General features: G+C 43.7%; 1 protein-coding gene across 5 annotated transcripts; it reads left to right on the top strand.

The window, feature by feature from the left end:
* The first annotated feature begins 4893 nt into the window (after window positions 1-4893).
* Window positions 4894-19473, top strand: RUFY1 (RUN and FYVE domain containing 1). 5 transcript variants are annotated; one of them, XM_054079225.1, is made up of 19 exons: window positions 4894-5179; window positions 6475-6529; window positions 8677-8850; window positions 9196-9313; window positions 9910-10011; window positions 10330-10453; window positions 11179-11237; window positions 11954-12019; window positions 12644-12713; window positions 13581-13682; window positions 14100-14216; window positions 14879-15046; window positions 15530-15627; window positions 16085-16204; window positions 16941-17070; window positions 17785-17879; window positions 18325-18373; window positions 18562-18639; window positions 19169-19473. In XM_054079225.1, the coding sequence occupies exons 1-19, from the start codon at window positions 4922-4924 to the stop codon at window positions 19310-19312; spliced, it is 2127 nt and encodes a 708-aa protein (XP_053935200.1). In that variant the 5' UTR covers window positions 4894-4921; the 3' UTR covers window positions 19313-19473. The 5 variants fall into 5 exon arrangements, with proteins under 5 accessions (XP_053935200.1, XP_009559300.2, XP_053935201.1 ...); XM_054079227.1 differs by having other exon boundaries at window positions 5063-5159; XM_009561005.2 differs by lacking the exon at window positions 6475-6529 and having other exon boundaries at window positions 4894-5159.
* The last annotated feature ends 411 nt before the right edge of the window (window positions 19474-19884 follow it).

Here is a 19884-nt window from a genome sequence, read left to right as displayed (position 1 = left end):
CATGCAACAGCGGAAAAAAACAGAGCTAGTAAGAGCCAAGAAAACAAACAAACAAGCCCAAAATCAAATAAACAAACAAAAACAAATAAGGCATGAAAAATGGAGCACAAAACCACACAGGTCATGAAGTCTGCAAATTACACTGTTCAAACAGATTTGCTCTGATGTCTGGTTCGGTCTGTATTTTAGTCTAAATTATATCGTACATCTAAACTTCCCAGCTCCTATAAAGTGCTGGAAAAATTATGTAACAACTTTTAACGGACCAAAATCTTTTGTAAAAAGCTAACTATTTCATAATCACACATGAAACTCTAGAACTGGTAAATGGCCCTGAATTAACTAACACCTAGGATTAGAGAGTATTTCTGGACACATACACAACGGTCACAAGTTGAACTCCTGTAAAAGCTAGTCACGCAACTCTTTCCTTTTCCCCTAATCATGTCTATTAGCACAGTTTACATCACAGGGTAGCACAGCTCCTCGAGGTGCTCAGGTAAGCATCTTGGCTTGTTGTTTTTCCCATGTTGGAAACTTTGTTCTAAGAAAGCAAAGCCTTTAAAGAGGTGCCATTGTGCTGTGCTCAGCTCTGTTCCCAACAGACAGCCACCGAAATCCAGGTGATGTAAAAATCTGGAATTTACAGCACCACTGTGACACATGGGAGCTCTTTGTTTATCCCAGGTAGCTCCACAACACGGTATTTTCTGTGTCCTTGTGTATCAGATGCTGCTCTGTGACTCAAGTAGTGCCGTAGTGTCACCTAGTGGGAAGTTCTGTCTCCTGCCCCTTTTTACAGTACCAACAACTTGTTAAATCATAAAATGGAAAATCGGTGTGTTTTTACCTGCTTTCTGGCATTCCACGTTTCAGTACACAACACCCCTCTTAAAAGCTTCTTTTTGCCCCTGAAGAGCAAGCCATAGTCCCCAGTAGAACAATGCAGATGCTACGCTTTCTCTCAGGTTGGTATTTAATGTGCATCAGGCGACTATTGGGTCTTAACTCACTACTTTAAATACATACCGAGATCTGTTGCTGTTCTTTTGATTCCAGGCCAATAAATTAATGCAAGTTTCTCTTCGATATTCTCCTCTACCTTTTCCTTTGTTTACTACGATGACACATATTTCCACCTAGCATCGTTCCCATTTCCTCTCAGGGTCTCTAATGACCTTCAAAAAGAGTTTCAGACAGCTGAATCTCTCAATAGTAACAAAGACTTTTTTTTAAGGACAACACTAGCTGATACAGCAGGATACATAACCCTAAAGTTGTGGCGTTTTATTGGTTGTGTTGTTGAGTAGTGTTGGGTTTTTTACGTATTAATTGCTTTGACTCAATACAGATGTGATCACAGAATCACAAGGTTGGAAAGGACCCACTGGATCATCGAGTCCAACCGTTCCTAACACTCCCTAAACCATGTCCATAAGCAACACTCAGTTGTGATGACACAACTGGAAGTCATTTTTTTCTTAAATTACTCTGATTAGATGTAATTAGGAAGGACATTAGCTGATCAGCTGCACTGGAGGTAGAACAACAGCTAAAACTGTTGTTTCTAATAATTTAATCACTGTTAAAATGGGGAGATTCAGTCAGTGCTATGGAATTTTTTGAGGAGTTAGTTTTGGTCTGGGTTTAGGTTTTTTGGTGTCTTCCTAAAAGAAATACATTATTATCCACTAATACTGTTTTTCCTCAAGTGGCACTTACCCCAGTGCACAGAGGGAAAATTGAGTGGTTTGAGGAATGGGGAGGGAGGGAATAGTACAACACAAGCAGGGAACATTTTGTTGATATTTGACACTGCCATAATCACTGGAAGGTGACTTCTGATAGCTGCACTACACAAATGCGTAAGCTAATGGCCATCATGCTAACACAAAGTGGTCGCTCGGAACTGGAACTTGGTGAATCCAGCACTACCCAACGACCACTGAATCCTTTGCGCTGAATATTGTGATTTGTATTGCTCTGTGAATTTTCTATAATATGCTATTAGACACTCTAAGGGTTTTTTAATGTTACAGCTACACTTGGTACTTCTCACTACTAGTCTTTAAAGGTCAAAAACTTGACTAGCTCACATGTAACAATCTACGTTTTGCTGATTGAAGATGTTACAGGAATGCAAGGTCTAAGAGACAGCTAATCACGAAAAATCATCCTTTAGCATATCGTGGCATTTTTGCTGATTTTAAATATTTAAGTGTGTGATTCCCTTGAAATGGTAAATGGCAAAAAAAGTTTCTCAAAACATTCCCCCCAAAATACAATAAATATAAGATAAATAGGAATTAACCGAATAAACTCTCTTTCTAAGTATCGTTGCATGAAAATTAATATTCTTTTCAATATAACTGAATGCAAATAACAGTCTCTCCTATTTTGAAATTAACTAGCTTCCATTTTGGGTAGCTAGATTTTTGTCTTAAATGTAGTTTCCTGATTAAAATTCAGGAATAATCTTTTCCTATACTCTGAATTCACCATTATATAAATATTTCAAATGTGATTTTTTTTCCCCCCGAACATGGTAAAATCAAACAAGGCCACACAAGATCTGCACAAAAAAGGAACTAACTTTTACTTAGGTTCAACAGCTTCATAATGATATCTTTTCTTTAGAAGCATCTTGTTGGTTTCTGTGGCAAAGGAAAAGTAAAATATAGTAAGCATGTCACTTAGTTCCCTGGCTAACTTTTCAGTGAGGCTTAACAATTTGAAATCTCAAAAATTCTATTTTTGTGGTTACACAGAATTTACATTTGTATACTCTGGCAGACCTAGACAAGCCACACAATGGGCTTTTAAAAGAAAACACTGTTCATCTTCACACAAGTCGCAAAAGCTGGAATAGTGGTGTGTAAAGAGACCGCAGAGGTGAAATATGATCAGCTGCGGAAGACAGAAATAAAAATAAGCCCATGCTCAAAGCTAAAAGTGATTAGTGTTACTCATGCATGGTGCCCCTCCTTGATAAATCTGTGAATCAAAACCAAACTAATACCACCTTTTTTCTTCCTTTCCCATTGAAAGTGATTTTGGCCAAACAGCAATAAGTGAAGCACAACCATATGACTGTGTGGCAAATAAACTTCAGCAAATTTCTTATGCACAATAAGCAGTTTTCTATTTGATCTCAGCAGAATAAAATGATCAAACCTTTCTTTAGCAGTAACATAAAAAAAAGTGATCACAGACTATGTGATAGTTTCACTTCATATTTTTACGAAGTAGCTAAGAGTAAGGCTGTAAAGGGGAGCCTGATGCATCATTATCTTATGGGAGCAACATTCCAAAGGTAAATAGGAGTCTCGACTTGCTCTTATTTTCTCAGTCACAAAACTTCAATGCCCCACTTTTCAGACGTACTGAAAAAGAAATTTCAATGCTTACAATTCTGTTTTGCTTCTTTAGCCAATATTGCCTTGAAAATCAACATCAAGTCTTACTCCAGTCAAAGAGAGGTGTATTCCTATAGTCAATCACAAGATATCAAGCTAAAATCTACGGGATACTACCTCCTTATGAACACAGTAAAATACTGCTGGAGCCCACAAGGTGGAGTAAAACTGATCTCGAGAACCATTCAGCAAAATTAGCTTAAAGCCTATATTTGGCTCCTAAGACTCATGAGTGAGTAAGAGGCTGCTGATCTCTGAATTGTCAACAAAAATCTAAGAGCTTCCCTGTGCTTTGTGAAACAAAAGTTGTTACATTTTCTATGTCTGAGAAGCCAAGAGGACAGAATCCATCTAAAGGGAGTTTGTAGGAGGAGGTAAGATACAGACATGGAGATTTATTTTGCTGCAAGACTACTGAAATTGGTATTATAACTCTCCTATTCCCTCTGCCCCTTCCCATTTCGTAACAAAAAATACCCCATTCCTCTATGTAGCAAAAATGCTAATAAGCAGCATCTACTATCTCATCACTAATTGAGTGATGTATCTCGAGCACATACAGTTGCTGGGTGGAAAAATGGATAATAAGCCATGCATCAGTAGGCTACATCAATATTTGAGACACCCAGTAAGGTCAAATCATCATACTAGGGTAATTTCAGTTCCCCTTTATGATCAATCTTTTCTACCAAACAGAGCACAAATGCATCAATGAAGTAGCCTTACTGCTACAGTTATTTTGTAATGCTGTGATGTGAGTGAGCACTTTTCAGAACAGTGACTCTATTGCACCCATCCACCATTTTAACCAAGTTACCAGGACTTGAAATACAAGGTCCAACACAAAAAAAACCCCTCAGAGCATCCTCCTGTAGCTCAGGAACCAAGAATGGGAGAGGAGAGGCAAAGAGATGGCTATACAGTATGTTCTAACCTGTCACAGTGAGACAGGGCTCAGCTCCATCACTTCACTCAGCACGAGCGGATGTGTGTTCAAACAGAGACGTTTTCTTACCCTGCGTTGGAAAATGTGAGTGTGCAAGAGTGAACAGTATGTTCACACCAAGACACCACGTCAGACCAGAACGCTTCGTCTGCGAAGCAGTTTTTAGCTCAGAAGAGCATCACTGTGCTTCAGCAGAGTGAAAAAGAATTTCTTCACTATGTGAGTGGTGAGGCATTGGGCGAGGTTGCCCAGGGATGTTGTGGCTGCCCCATCCCTGGAAGTGTTCAAGGCTGGGTTGGATGGGGCTTGGGCAGCCTGGTCTGGTGGGAGGTGTCCCTGCCCATGGCAGCGAGGTTGGAACTGGATGGGCTTTAAGCTCCCTTCCAACCCAAACCATTCTATGAGTCTACATACCCTTATACAAAGTCCCTCCCCAGCTTTCTCGTCGCCTCCCTGAGCGCAGCGAGGAATAACAACATCGCCAGCGTGTTTTTATCACAGCGATGGTTCCCCTCCTCCTCGCCCAGCCCCGCCCCTGCGGTCACGTGACTCGGCGAAGATGGCCGAGCAGGAAGACTTCGAGATCATTGACAAAAATCAGGTCCCTCATAACGCTGCCGAGCTGAAAAACGGGGAGAAAGGCAAGACGGAAGAAGCGAGGTGGTCGGCTCCCATCCTGTCGCTGGCCAGGAAAGCCTCGGAGAACTTGGCGCTGGGCTACGGAAGCGCGTTGAAGTCTGCATCTTTGGTAGGACTCGTGTCCAAACCGGTCAGCACTGACAGCACGGCCACGACAAGTATGGTGATGCTTAACCGGGTAAACCTTGCTTTTGCGGTGCGCAAATGAGCTTTGCTGCCGTAAGTGCTGCTGGTCAGGGAGGCTTGGTTGCTCTTTCCAATCGAGCTTTAAAAATGCTGCTGCGTGGGGGGCGGGGGGTGTTATTACAGCAAAAATTATAAGCACGATGCAGGCATGCAGCAAAATGTGATCAGAAGAATCATAAATTCTTATAATCCTAAAGTCTTATAACTCTTATAATCCTGGACTCCCAAATGTATTATTTGGGAAAATGGAGTTTAGTTTTATTCAGTAAGCTTTCGTGTGATTCTTTTGCTGTCTTTCTCTAAAGTTCCCTGATCTGGTCAGTTTCTCATCCTCCAGTTGTGTGAGCTCCGAGCAGGAGCAGGGCTGTGTGTCCTGCGTGGCTTTCATAGGACATAAGTTTCACAAGGACAGGCTGAGAGAGTTGGAGTTGTACAGCCTGGAGAAGAGAAAGCTCCGAAGAGACCGTACAGCGACCTTCCAGTACCTGAAGGGGCTACAAGAAAGCTGAGGAGGAGCTTTTATAAAGGCTTGTAGTGATAGGACGAGGGGCAATGGGTATAAACTGGAGAGGGGCAGATTTAGACTACACATAAGGAAGAATTTCCTCACTGTGAGTGTGGGGAGACACTGGCACAGGTTGCCCACGGACGTTGTGGCTGCCCCATCCCTGGAGGGGTTCAAGGCCAGGTTGGATGGAGACTTGGGCAGCCTGATCCAATGGAAGGTGTCACTGCCCATGGCAGGGGGGTTGGAACTGATAGGACCTGAGGGAATAGCAGGAACATGTTCCAGGGGAGGGTTGGGTTGGCTATTAGGAAAAGGTTCTTCATATTGGATATTAGGAAAAGGGTTGAATATTAGGAAGAAGGAAGCAGTCGCAGCGCCAAGCCTGACAGTATTCAAGAAGCATGTGGACAACGCCATCAGGCCCATGGTGTGAATGTTCAGGTTGCCCTGTGGAGGCACAAGGGTCTTGCTGATCCTTATGGGTCCCTTCCAACTCAAGGCGTTCCGTGATTCTATGATATGTGCAGTTTTGAAGCAGTGGATGCAAGTCAGTGGTACAAGAGGCTGCTGAGGAGACTGGGCTTTGTGTGCTTTGTGGTGATTAAGGTCAGCTTGATTAGAATGAGTCCCCTTTCTCACTCTTCTGATACAGGAGGAGTTTTTCTCATTTTTAATCCTATATCAACACTGTGCATAAGGAAAGTAATAGAGAGTACCCAGAGAGGTTATTAAGGTCAGTTTGATTAGAACGACTCCCCCTTTTCACTCTTCTGTTACAGGAAGACCTTTGCTCATTTTTAACCCTAAATCAACATTGTGCGCACAAAAAGGAAGGTAATACTGAGTACCCAGAGAGATTGGTGCGTGGTGTTAGGAATTTTGTGCTAACAGCATTGCATGTGACTGACACAGCGGCTCCACCGGTTTGACTTGACTTTAACCTACATGATTCCTGCATGGGAGTGACCTGTGTGATCCACAGGGGACACCAGGATTCTCACAAGGCAACTGATGGCCACTGGTCAGTGACTGGCAGCCCCTGCCTGCAGACCCTGATGCTGACTGACTGCAGACAGAATGCCAGCCAGTGGCCAGGTTTTGTCTCGCTCCTCTTGAAGGCCAACCATGTCCTGGGCTGCATCCAAAGCAGCGCAGGCAGCAGGGCGAGGGAGGGGATTCTGCCCCTCTGCTCCACCCTGGTGAGACCACTCCTGGAGTATTGTGTGCAGTTCTGGAATCCCCAACGTAGGAAGGAAATGGAGCTGTTGGAGTGGGTCCAGAGGAGGCTACAGAGATGATGTCACTCCTCAGTTCCCTCGGCAGCTCCTCGTAAGGCTTGTGCTCTCCTCTCTCCTTGTCCTTCTCTCTCTTTGAAAATCTCCAGGGATGGGGCAGCCACAGCTTCTCTGGGCAACCTGGGCCAGTGTCTCACCACCCTCAGTGCAAAGAATCTCTTCCTTATGTCCAATCTACACCCCCCCCTTCCAATTTAAAGCCCTTCCCCCTCGACCTATCACTATAGGTGATATACATATATATCATGAGCAGCTTAACGTGAGCTGGCACTGTGCGCTTGCAGCCCAGGCAGCCAACCGCATCCTGGGCTGCATCAAAAGAAGTGTGGCCAGCAGATCGAGGGAGGGCATTCTGCTCCTCTGTTCCTCTCTTGTGGGACCTCATCTGGAGTATTGTGTCCAGTTCGGGAATCCTCAGTGTAAGAAGGAGATGGAGCTGTTGGAACAGGTCCAGAGGAGGCGACAGAGATGATGTGAGGGCTGGAGCCCCTCTGCCATGAAGACAGGCAGAGAGTTGCGGTTGTTCAGCCTGGAGAAGGCTGCGGGGAGACCTTAGAGCAGCTTCCAGTGCTGAAAGGGGCTCCAGGAAAGCTGGGGAGGGGCTCTGGATCAGGGGGTGCAGGAAGAGGACGAGGGGAAATGGCTTTAAATTGAAGAGGGGAAGATTTGGAGGAGACATGAGGAGGAATTTCTTCACTCTGAGGGTGGCAAGGCACCAGCCCAGGGAAGCTGTGGCTGTCCTGTCCCTAGAGGTGTTCAAGGCCAGGCTGGATGGGGCTTGGAGCAGCCTGGTGCGGTGAGAGGTGTCGTGCCCATGGCAGGGGGTGGAACTGCTTGGGCTTTAAGGTCCCTCCAGCCCCTCCCGTGGCTCAGTCCGTGCCGCTGCCCAAGATGGCGGCGCGCGGGGCGGGGCCGGTGTCAGCGCGGGGCGGGGGAGGGGAGAGGGGAAGGGGCTACACTGAGGGTGCGAGGGGCTTAGGGGGACACGGAGGATGCGAGGGGCTCAGTGGGACATGGAGGGTGTGAGGGGCTCAGGGGGACATGAAGGGTGTGAGGGGCTCAGGGGGACACGGAGGGTGCAAGGGGCTCAGGGAGGATGCGAGGGGCTTAGGGGGACATGGAGGGTGTGAGGGGCTCAGGGAGGGAGTGAGGGGCTCAGGGGGACACGGAGGATGCGAGGGGCTCAGTGGGACACGGAGGATGCGAGGGGCTCAGTGGGACATGGAGGGTGTGAGGGGCTCAGGGGGACATGGAGGGTGTGAGGGGCTCAGGGGGACATGGAGGGTGCAAGGGGCTCAGGGAGGGTGCGAGGGGCTTAGGGGGACATGGAGGGTGTGAGGGGCTCAGGGAGGGTGAGAAGGGCTCAGGGAGGGTGCCAGGGGCTCAGGGAGGGTGCGAAGGGCTCAGGGAGGGTGTGATGGGCTCAGTTGGACATGGAGGGTGCGAGGGGCTCAGGGAGGGTGCGAGGGGCCCTGGGAGGGTGTGAGGGGCTCAGGGAGGGTGCGAGGGGCTCAGGGGGACACGGAGTGTGCAAGGGACTGGGGAGGCACGGAGGGTGTGAGGAGATTGCAGAGTAAGGCTGGTGTAAGGGGTCAGGGAGAAACACGGCCGGTGTCAGCATGCTGAGGGTCTAGGTGAGCGCATCTCTAAACCCGCTTTTCTGTCCCCACTCATGTCCCCCGCCAGGTACACGGTGCCACGCCATGGAGGAGCGCGCCAACCTTATGAACATGATGAAGCTCAGCATCAAAATCCTGATCCAGTCAGCCCTGAGCCTGGGCCGGACTCTGGACTCTGACTTCCCGCCCTTGCAGCAGTTCTTCGTGGTGCTGGAACACTGCCTCAAGCACGGACTGAAAGGTGGGCGCTCACTCCCTGCACCCACTCTTGCTGCCGCACCGAGGAGAGGTGGATAAATGAGTCTGTGTCATCCCTGGCTGTGTCTCCAGGTTGTCTTCTGTGTAACATTAATTTAACCGTGTACTCCATGCAATGCTAACCAGTATTTCACATAGAACTGTGCGGTTACCTTCCCGTAAACGCTGTATTTTGTACCTCCTAAACTGTCACGATATTTTTGATGCCCCCTTTTCATTGACCTATTAGGAGCTGGTACAACAAAGTCAAATGTAGACTAAAATTTGTGATTCTGGAGTTGAAAGCCTGTCACTTTTCCTCACAAACTTCTCTGTGTGCTCACTTTAGTGAAGAAGACTTTTATTGGACAGAACAAATCATTTTTTGGTCCTTTGGAGCTAGTGGAAAAACTTTGTCCTGAAGCATCAGATATAGCAACTAGTGTTAAAAACCTGCCAGAGTTGAAGTAAGTTCATTGTTGGGGGATGATGCATTTCGCTTATACTGCTGGGAAAAAGAATACATTGCGTAGTCCCTCACCTTTCTTAAGGAGATCTTGTTCCAAAAGAGAAGACCAGGGTATGTAGGAAGCACTGACTTCTCCAGGAGATGTGGAGGACATCTCAAACTACTCTGTCCTTCTGATTCAAACAATGCTGTCAGACTGAAGACTGTGTGGAAATTTCTATAAGCTTGCTAAAAATGACTGTAGAGTCTTCACAGATATTTTCTTTCCTCTTCCTTCCATCACTTTTATGGCTTTGTCTAGTTTTATGCAATTGCTAGTAGTGTTTCACTTCAGTAATCCAGGATGATGAAGAGAGACTGTTTATCATGCCAGGGTGCATCAATAGTTGGGTTGTGGTGGCAGTTGAAACTATGCATGTCTTTCTGAGTTAGGAAGATTTTTCAGTGTACTTTCCATTCTCTGAAGCAATGGGATTTACTCAAATGCTTCTGTGTTCTGGAGAGAACACTTTGAAAAAGGGAGAATTTTGAATTGGATTAATCCAGTTAATAAGCCATTTTAGTTTTACCAAAACATGCAACTTTTCATTTCAGGACTGCTGTAGGAAGAGGAAGGGCTTGGCTTTATCTGGCACTTATGCAAAAGAAACTGGCAGATTATCTCAAAGTACTCTTGGACCATAAGCAGCTGCTAAGGTAACACTATGGACATAAATAGATTGTGTTTGCTGAATTACTGACACCTTGCATTGCTGTAGTAAGAGGTCATTAAGTGACGACTTTAAGCTTTTTCTTGCAGCCTGCAGAGGAGCAAGTTGTTCATTGTTTTTGCAATGAAACCACAGAGGAATAAGTAGAGTGTTTTCTAAAAGCTCTACACCTTCCACCGTATGCAATAAATTAGCAAAGAGAGGAAGCTTATACGCACTACATTACTATTTATGTGATTTCAGTAATGGAAGCACTGTTATAATTGTTACAATGTGCAGTGATGCCTTATAATGTTTCTTCTAGTGAATTTTACGAACCTGGTGCATTGATGATGGAGGAGGAAGGAGCAGTCATTGTGGGTCTGCTAGTTGGACTGAATGTTATTGATGCAAACCTTTGCTTGAAAGGAGAAGACTTGGACTCCCAGGTGAAGATTAAAACTTAAATAAGATCAGTCTGTATAAGATTCAGGTAGAATTAAGCACATCCATGAATTCTTTACTGAATTGGGTCCAGAATTCTGAAATGTGGTATGCAGTCAGGGTTTGCCATTGTTTTCCTAAGTAGGTATTTGAAAGTCTTAGGATAAATCAAAGATTGGACATTGTTCCTTATTAACCTTCTTGTTCTTTAAAAGATAATGTTGCAGAAAATAATGTTGAAATTATCCTGCCTGTTCTACAATTTATAAATGTGGCTAACTTTAAGCAATTCTTTCTGTTCTTATAAATGTCATGGATCCATAAGATACTGTGTTTGTTTTTAGAAAGCATGATTTTTTTTTTCTTTTTGAGTTTGTTTTATTTTAAGGGGGGGGCAGAGCAAGAATGTCATGTGTGGAAGCTTGTCATATTTCCCACCTTGAATCAAAAAAAACAGATGCACATAAGTACCCTCCTCTTTAAGGAGCAGTTTGTGGAAATGCTGTCAAAACAATAACTGCCAGAGACTTGGCGCACTGAATGTGGTTATTGTGCTGCGTTTACAACAAATGCTAGCTTGTACATTTGCTTCCGCTGGGAAAAATATAGGCATTATCAGTCTTTATAAACATAAACTTCTGATGTTTACCTTTTTCCAAAGTTAGACTAATATCTGCTGCTACACAGAATTGCACTGTGAAGGTGTGTTTGTGTCTTAAATGTTTTTCAGGTTGGAGTGATTGATTTTTCCTTGTACCTTAAGGAAACACAGGACAGTGATAACAAACAGTAAGTACAGTGAATTAGTGATTCAAAATTGTTATGTTCTTTACAGAAGAAACCTGTCAGATGAACGGTGGGAGCACATAAATGCTAGAGATCTCAAACTCTTGTAACATCCAAAAATGAGAATCTGAAATAGATATTGTTCCCTTAACAAAAGTAGTGACTTTCTGAGGTTGAGCCCAAGGTCATTTTAACGACAGTACAGTGTAGAGAGTTTGTGTCTTGAGCTGGGACCAAATTAAAAGTACATGAAATTTTAGGTTGTGTTTTTATTGGTTTTTAGGAGACATGATCTGCTAGGTCACCCACTACTAAATTGCAGCTTTGTTTTTAAGTTTTAGAAGTGCTTTCAGTGAAGTATCTATCTTTGTGGAAGCAATCAGTTGGGGCAGGGGAAGAAGTGCTTTCAGGTGAATTAGTGACTGCAGCTGTTAGCATCATTGTATCTGGAAGACCGGTATGAATGGAGGGGACTCCATAGTTCATGCATTTCCTGCACTTCAGAGCACTTTACTGCTTAGCTGCTGAGGAGAAGCAGCTACGTCACCACCCCATCTCGCTGGTGCTTCCAGTCTAGCTCAGGCACAAGTGTTTTTATACAAAAAGGAGGAAAGGTTTCAAGTTAATTTGCAAGCCTGTGCTGAAAACTCTGGTACAAACTAGCACTGTAGAATGAAGGAGTTTTTTCTCAATCAATAAATTCTCACTTTTACAACTAGGGATGGAGGGATTACAGCTGTCCTTGACCAGAAGCATTATGTGGAAGAACTTAACCGACATCTAAGGTGGGATTTTCATCTGTTCAAATGTAGAAACACTGGTCTTGTTTGGCTTCCCCAGTACGAATTTGCTGTCAGTGTTGTAGATTTTTGTCTGATATTGAAATGCCTTTTCTGATTATTTCCTGAAATCTTAGTTTCATTTTGTAATCTTACTCTTCTGATGGCATATGCAATGCAGAAAACATACCTGTGTAGTAATTATTGACTCTTTTGAGACTTATTAGTTATCAACAGGAGATTTTGAAGCTACTTTTTCAAGAGAAAACTATTACAAGTCCATCTGGACCTTCATTCTTTAGAGGGCAAGTCTGTTCTTCCTCCACATGTTGCTCAGTAGGAAGCAGTAGGCCCTGCTTGCCCTCTTGAACATCAGAGCGCTGTTAAAACTGCAAAAGCTAAGCAAGAACAGAGCTGCTAACTAATACAGTAGGCTGTCAGCTGTAGGGAAATGCATGGTCCTGTCAGAGCTTAAGAGGGATGATCATCCTTCCTCTGAGATTTTTGCCAGCACACTGTAGTATTTCACTGTTACCAACTGCAAGATGGTGAAAGTATGGTTGAGGACAGGAATAGACGCTTAACACTGACACTTCTCTTTTTTTAATGCATCTCTTTTCCTTGCTGCAGTTGCACAGTGGCAGATCTTCAGAACAAAATAGACTGTCTGGAAAAGACCAATTCAAAACTCCAGGAAGAGGTTTGTGTCTGGTCCATTAAATATTTCTAGTAGCCGTTTTCCATCAGAGGCCAAACTCCGTAAGAATGTATGTTAGACCTAATACTTGAGTTGATGCTAATGAAGTGGGGGTGATCGGTATGAGTTGGCAGTGAGGAAAGTTCTGTGGCAAGCTTCTAATGTTAGTTGTTAAAATGCTTTTGGGTACCTATTTGTTAGACAGGTTTCCTTAGGTATTTTATCTCCACTCAAAAGTAATCATGCCACTGTAATGAACGTGATTTGTCCCTCTTCCTTTTGCATATAGATGTGTATGTGTTTGTCAGTCACACTTCAGTCAGGAAATCTTTCGTAGCTGGGAACTGAAATAGAATCCAGCAGCATGCACGATAATGGTTGGTTTGGGTTCTGGTGTGGTGCTGATGTTTTACTGTTCACACATATGAGTTCGGAGTGTATCTGTGTAGTCCGATTTTCAGTACTTTTTGGGGTACCTTCACCTGAAAATGCCATAAGGGTCCATCAGTGAAAGACAGCCCTGACTTGCTATATGACTTCTGCTTCATACCAAAAGTGGAATACCACAGATCACAGATCGGTGGTGGATTTTAGCCTTTTACACTAGGATTCATTTCTTTGCACAGTTAATATTTAAAAATAACTGCTGATGGTGTGAAGCAGAAGTCAAGTGAACAAATGCTAGTGGGTTCATTAATTTAGGCGGCACAGTGAGTATGGCTGTGAAAGGGTGCAGCAGTTTCTGGGGAGAGTGAAAAGGCCAAAAGGGGAAGCGAGCAGCACACCTGCTATAAAGGCTGAGCTACTAACTATAGAATTCCTCCAGATGTTGCACGTGATTAAATACAGATATGTTCTCTTTGTAAACAGCTCACAGCAGCAACTGACCGGATTGGATCACTACAGGAAGAGCAGCAGCAATTAAAACAACAAAATGAATTAATTCGTGAACGGAGTGAAAAAAGCGTAGAGGTGGGACACCTGTTGAAAGATAATGAGGATCCCTCAAATAAGTGATCTCTTCTGATCAGCTGTTGTCAGTGCTTTCAAAAGCACTTTGAGCTGGAATGCTTAGCATGCTCTTGTGTGGATCGCTGTTTTTATGCATAGCATGCACAGGCCTTAGATTTTGCTGTTCTTTACTACACACTTAAACATAGACTTGCAGAAGAGAGAAAGCATTAAAAGTATTAGAATGGTTTATTTTTATTTTTATGTATTCTTTGAAATTTCAGCTTATTTACATTTGCCAGCTTATTAATTGTAAAATAGTAGGACTTTACTTGAGGTAGCAGGTGGAAATATTTGTTACATGGCAGAACTTAAGGCCTACTTTAAATACATAGTGTTGTGATCTTATGTAGCTTTTTTGGCTAATGTTTCTTGTAGGTAACAAAAGAGGATACTAAAGTAGAATTGGATACTTATAAACAGTCCCGCCAGGGTCTTGATGAGATGTACAGTGATGTTTGGAAGCAGCTGAAAGAAGAAAAAAAAATAAGGATGGTAAGGAAACTTAACTGTAAAAAGGGAAATGGAAGATACAGGATTCTGCCTACTTTAAGGCAGCATTACGCGTATGATATGTATGCTGTGGACTTTTTGCAGCTGTTCAGAATTTGTAAAGGAATTGCAAGCAAGGTGCTGGACATTGGTCTTTAACAGTGTCTGTAAAGAAGTGGAAATTGGGGCTTTTGGAATGCTGAAAATAAAAGGTCTTTTCCTGTTTAGAAACCTACCAGCATTATTATAGCAGAGACTAAGGTCAAACACAAAGAGAGGCACCCGTCTTTAGGGAAGAAAATACAGTATATGCACAACAGTCACTTGCACAGTGAACTAATTAGTGACTGGAGGAGAGGCTGGCTCAGGCTTGCTGAAGGCCAAGGCTCTTAGTAAACCCAACTTCAGCTTCATTTGACAGCGCACTAAGCTACACTGAGCTCTGCACTTCATGCCAGTAGATCTGCACCCTTGCCCTGATCTGGAGAGCGGACAGTGTTTCAGTCCTACTGACTTAATGTATTATTTGAGACAAAACTCTTCTGTAAAGTCATTGTTCAGGATTATCTCGGGGTAAGAGTTTGTGTATGGGGTTACACGGGTGTTGGAGATGCTGATCCCTGACATGTGACTGCATGGCAGTAATGAGGAAATCTCTTTGTAAGGAACTAGAGAAAGAGTTGGAGCTACAAATTGGAATGAAAACAGAAATGGAAATTGCAATGAAACTTCTGGAAAAAGACACTCATGAAAAACAAGACACGTTAGTTGCACTTCGCCAGCAGCTGGAAGAAGTGAAGGCTATTAACTTGCAGATGTTTCACAAGTCTCAGGTAGGTACACGGTGGAGAACAGAAAGAGCAGAGTAGTGGTGTTGTTTTACACAGTAGTTGTGCATCAGGGATGCATATGCACTTACCTGAACTAATGCTTAGATGCAACAATTTTCTTAGAATATCTATTTTAAAATTGTTTAATGTTTTTAATGCCTACTGAGTGCAGTTGTTACATTCAAATCATAATTGATATTCATATCCTGTCAGTTTAATCTGATCAGTTCTTTCTTCAAGCTTGTTTGCAAAGAGAAAATATATGGCTTGTGGCTAATCTCCTGGGTCAAAATACAGGAGAGTTAAGTATTTTCCTGAGCTCTTAGCAAAACAAGCTGGCCTTATCAGTGTTCCGTTTGTACAGTCCAGTTAGACTCAGGCATGGTTCTGGAACAAGACAAACATTCTTTATCTAGTGGCAGACTTTCATTGAACACTAACACTTTGTGATTTAGAAAACTAAAATATGTTACCTTATTCCTACAGAATGCAGAGTGTTCATTACAACAGAAAACAGAAGCGATATCCTCTTTTGAAGGAAAAACAAATGAGATGATGTCCTCTATGAAACAAATGGAAGAGAGGTAATAATTACAAGTTCAAGAAGTCGATGCTGAAGTTTCAGTAGAAAGGTTCCAACTGAAACCTTTATAAGATGACCTTCCACTCACCTCCTACAGACATTTGGGCATACGTGCCGGCATGATGTTCTTTTCCCTTTCTCCTCCTTATCACCCTCTGCACTTGCCTGCTCTCTTTTCTCAAGCAAAAATGCCAATATCTGACCCATTTGAAAACCAGGCAGGCTGGTTAAAAATTTGTTGACTTTAGTTTAAGAACAGGTATGACTTGCATTTTGGGGTGTTTTGTTGGTTTTTTTTTGAAGAAACAATTGCTTTCAAAAGTCTTTATTTTGTCCACTGGCCTTTTCAGTTAAGCTTTTATAGAGGTCTGCATGGTAAATCTAAAAGGACAGAATGAGAGGGATTAAGCAAGGAGCATGTGAACTGACAACAAATGAACATGTTCCTTACGTTGCAGATTACAGCATGCAGAAAAGGCAAGACAGGCTGCGGAAGAAAGGTGCAACAAGATGAAGCAAGAGCTTGCTGGCAGGCTCGACACTTGTCGACAGCAGATGTCCCATCTAGATAGCAAATGGTATTTGAGCTGATCAGGTTTTTTTCCTTCCTTTCTGCCATTTCTTTAAGAAGTGTTTTCTGCTCTGTTTGTGCTAAGGTCTCAAGAGGAGTAGGGTTGAATTGTGTTGGGTTCAGCAAGCTTTGACAGTAGCAGTCAAGATCTCGGAAAGCACAGCACTTCTGTGTCATGAGCAGTTAGCATGAGGATTTTGAAATGCTTGTTCCAGAACATCCAGTTTAGAGCAGAGAGTACCAGTAGAAGCCTGTCCTCACTAGCAATGGAGCTTTCAATCACTCTTTTACTGCATCAGGAGATAGGAAGAGTCATGCTTGTAGGCTGAGCTGACTGTCATCCAAATGGACTGGGTTTTTGGAGGGGTTTGGGGTTGGGGAGCCTCCTTAGAGAATGTTAAGCCTCTAAATATTTCTAATACCTATAAAAGATGCTTCTTTCACTTTTCAGACTTCAGGGTAGAGTGTCATATTTAAATATGTCTTATCTAAACACAAGTAGTCAATATGTGCTTGTGGGGGTCAGGTTTTTTTGGGGTTGTTTTTTCTTGTAGCCACTCATTGCTTCTCGTTTTCTGTGACCTGAAACTGCTAGTAGGTTTTTGATGTCTGCTGCCATAACAACCCTCTAGTTTTTGTCCTGTTCTGGACAAGGTTTCTTCTCACACTGTTGCTATCTGTAAACTCTATAGGATATTTTTCTGCTAGAGAGTTTCTTAGACTGAATTATTTTTAAATAATAGCTTGACTCTGGAAAAGGAGTTAAAATCTGAAAAGGAACAGAGACAAACTTTGCAAAGAGAGCTACACCAAGAGAAGGATGCTACCACACTGCTTAAAACAGAATTGCAGCAAATGGAAGGACTGAAAAAGGTATGTGCAGTGCAAATATGTTCAGGATTAAAGCTGACTTGGAACCAGCGCAATGTTTGATTCTGTAGTGGAGTATTCTGTGCTACTTTCCTCTGAGGAGTTTCAAGAGCTTGGCTGATGTAACACGAGTCTGTGCCTGAAATGCCAACGCAGGGCTCATGCAATGGAAACAGTTTAGTTAGGGGTGGCCGAGGAGGTTGCTGTCTGCCCAGCGTTTGCCGCGTGTGTGTCTGAGCCGTTCACTCCTCAGCTGTCCCGTGATGAGATACCCCTGCTCAGGCAGGAAATGGCAAGTTCAGCGCTTCCAGTGCCAGTGTGAGGTCTTTCAACTGTATGCAACAAAATAACACATTTTCAAGCACTCAAAGCAACAGAATTCAATTTAATTTTTAAGCATGAACATTCTTGTTAACCTAAAGAGAATTTGCTCATGTGTGGGCATAGGAGTGCTGCATTCTAGCAATGCTCCAGGATATTTAAAGCCTGAAAATCTTCCTCTCTTTCTGGTAAATGTGGTTAAAGATTTCATTGTTTGTGCTCTGCAAGAACACATGGGTAGTTCACCTGTGCAATTCTAAAACTCAGGCCTTAGAGCTGGGTTGCTTTGTAAAGGAGCTCTTTCTTGTGAACTGCTGGGGTAGTCTGGAGATTCTGACCTAGGTTATAGATCTAACTTGGCACACAGAAAACTTGATTTTGTTCTTAATTTTATAGGAACTGAGGAAACTGCAGGATGAGAAGCAGCAATTAGAGAAAGTCTGTGAGGAGCAGGAGCAAGCGCTTCAAGAAATGGGACTTCATCTCAGCCAGTAAGTTCTAGAGCTGGACTGAGAGACATAACCTGCAGGATCGAGTATCAAAGGAATAGAAATAATATTAACATGCACCCACTTATAAAAATCAACAAACATGAGAATTTTAGGAGGTGATTGCTATTCATGGGAAATAAAACAGCCATGAAATGAAAGCGAGGGAAGATCCTTGCATGAGTAAGCTGGCTGTGATAGGAAACCGTACAGTAAATACCTGGCTCCTACAGTGGAACTGGGCTTTTCACACGTTCTTCTGGATATACGGAGAAGGCAGCAGACCCCAGGGTGACAAAGCTCCTGGTGATGCCGAGTGGGTCAGAGCTCTAACGGAGCTGACAGTACGAGTTTAGATTCAGTGACTGCACAGTGGAATGACAGGGGAAGTGGAACACAAATCAAATGTAAAGTCCTGCAGAGGGAATGATTTTTATTTTTTTTCCAGGTCAAAGTTGAAGATGGAAGACATTAAAGAAGTAAATAAAGCGCTGAAGGTACTCGATATCTCATGGGTGTTTTGACTACTAAAGATATGCATTTGAACACTTTCACATTTCACCATGGTTATCTTGCTTTAAAAGGCAGCTTTTGAAATACACCAACAGTGTTGGGGAGCTGCCTTTGGGGTTTGTTTTATAAATTCACTTGTAGGTATAGTGAGGTTTTCATTCCAATTTCCTAGGGTCATACCTGGCTGAAGGACGACGAAGCCACACACTGCAAGCAATGTGAAAAGGAATTCTCTATCTCGAGAAGGAAGGTAGTGGCATTCACTGGGTTCTTCTTCCCTTTTGTCATGGAAAACTAAAATTGTGCTCTTGCGTAGTTTCCTAGGGAGGAACTAACAGTGCTGTGGCTCCAGATCACGCTGCTGTGATAAATACATAGACAAGTAATGTGGTATTTCCCATCCTAAAAGCGGTTCTACTTGGCCCCTTCCCTGGGCAGAGCGTGGTGAGGGCCACATGCTCCCGTGCCACGGTCTGTGGGTGCTGAGGGCCGGTGCTGGCAGCCCCGCACTTCAGTCCCTGGGGCTGCTGTGGCTCCTGTCCCGGGCTGGGACAGCTCGGCGTGCCCGCTGTGGGGCCTGGCAGCCCAGGGTTGCCTCTTCCCCAAAAGCCTGGGCCTGGCAACACGCGCAGGCTCTGTGGCCGTGAAGGAAGTGCTTCTGGGAGAGCTGGGCCTGTTGGGAACAGGAGGATGGAGAGGGAAGAGCTGTTTGGAGGTCTGATCTCTCTCTTCCCGATGCTTGGTTTAGGCGGCTGTGCTTACTCTGACTCTGTTCACAGCATCACTGCAGGAACTGCGGGGACATCTTCTGCAACACTTGTTCCAGCAATGAGCTGGCCCTGCCATCCTATCCTAAGCCTGTCCGTGTTTGTGATACGTGTCACACCTTACTCCTTCAGCGCTGTTCATCCAATTCCTCCTAAGGCTTCAGTAACCTCGGTTATGCTCTAACGTCGGAAAGTAGCCATTATTTTTTTAATTCTGAATTCCAGGTATGGGTGCAGCAGGGCTGCCTGCACGCTCAGATTTTCCAGTGTAAGAGAGCAGTGTACAGTAGTTTGTGGGGAATATACAAGCTAATGTTTCTCCAACTGGAATAATTAAAAAAATAAGTTCTATTTGAAACTAAAATGCAAATTCACTTTTCTGATTTTTATAGATATTTGTATTAAAATTTGTATATGGCATTTCTACACTTATTTGATTCCTGTAGATGTCACTGTCCTGCACGTCAGCTTTGTTGCCGTCTCCCTTCCCTGCGGGCACCCTCTGTGCTTCAGTGCCTGTTGTACAATTTTGTATTTGCTCTGAGTGCAGAGAAATCGATGTACGAAGTGTCCACAGCGGGAGCTGTTCAGGAAGTGGGGGTGAACACGCCTTCAGCTCACTGCAATCGAGAACTGCGCCGTGTGCTGAAGGCCACTTTGAGCACGGGGCAGCAGTTACACAATAAAGCCTTTTCCTAAAGCTGGAACACAGATTGAAGTTCTGATTT

This window comes from Cuculus canorus, chromosome 14 (assembly GCF_017976375.1).
Source record: "Cuculus canorus isolate bCucCan1 chromosome 14, bCucCan1.pri, whole genome shotgun sequence".
Taxonomy (NCBI): domain Eukaryota; kingdom Metazoa; phylum Chordata; class Aves; order Cuculiformes; family Cuculidae; genus Cuculus; species Cuculus canorus.
This window is presented reverse-complemented; position numbering and strand designations above follow the sequence as displayed.

Excerpts from the sequence above, each read along its gene's own strand:
- RUFY1 (XM_054079225.1), top strand. The coding sequence starts at position 4,922 with ATGGCCGAGCAGGAAGACTTCGAGATCATTGACAAAAATCAGGTCCCT. Across the intron at positions 10,012-10,329 it reads GACCATAAGCAGCTGCTAAG|TGAATTTTACGAACCTGGTG; the intron begins GTAACACTATGG and ends TGTTTCTTCTAG. Across the intron at positions 18,374-18,561 it reads AAGTAAATAAAGCGCTGAAG|GGTCATACCTGGCTGAAGGA; the intron begins GTACTCGATATC and ends CCAATTTCCTAG.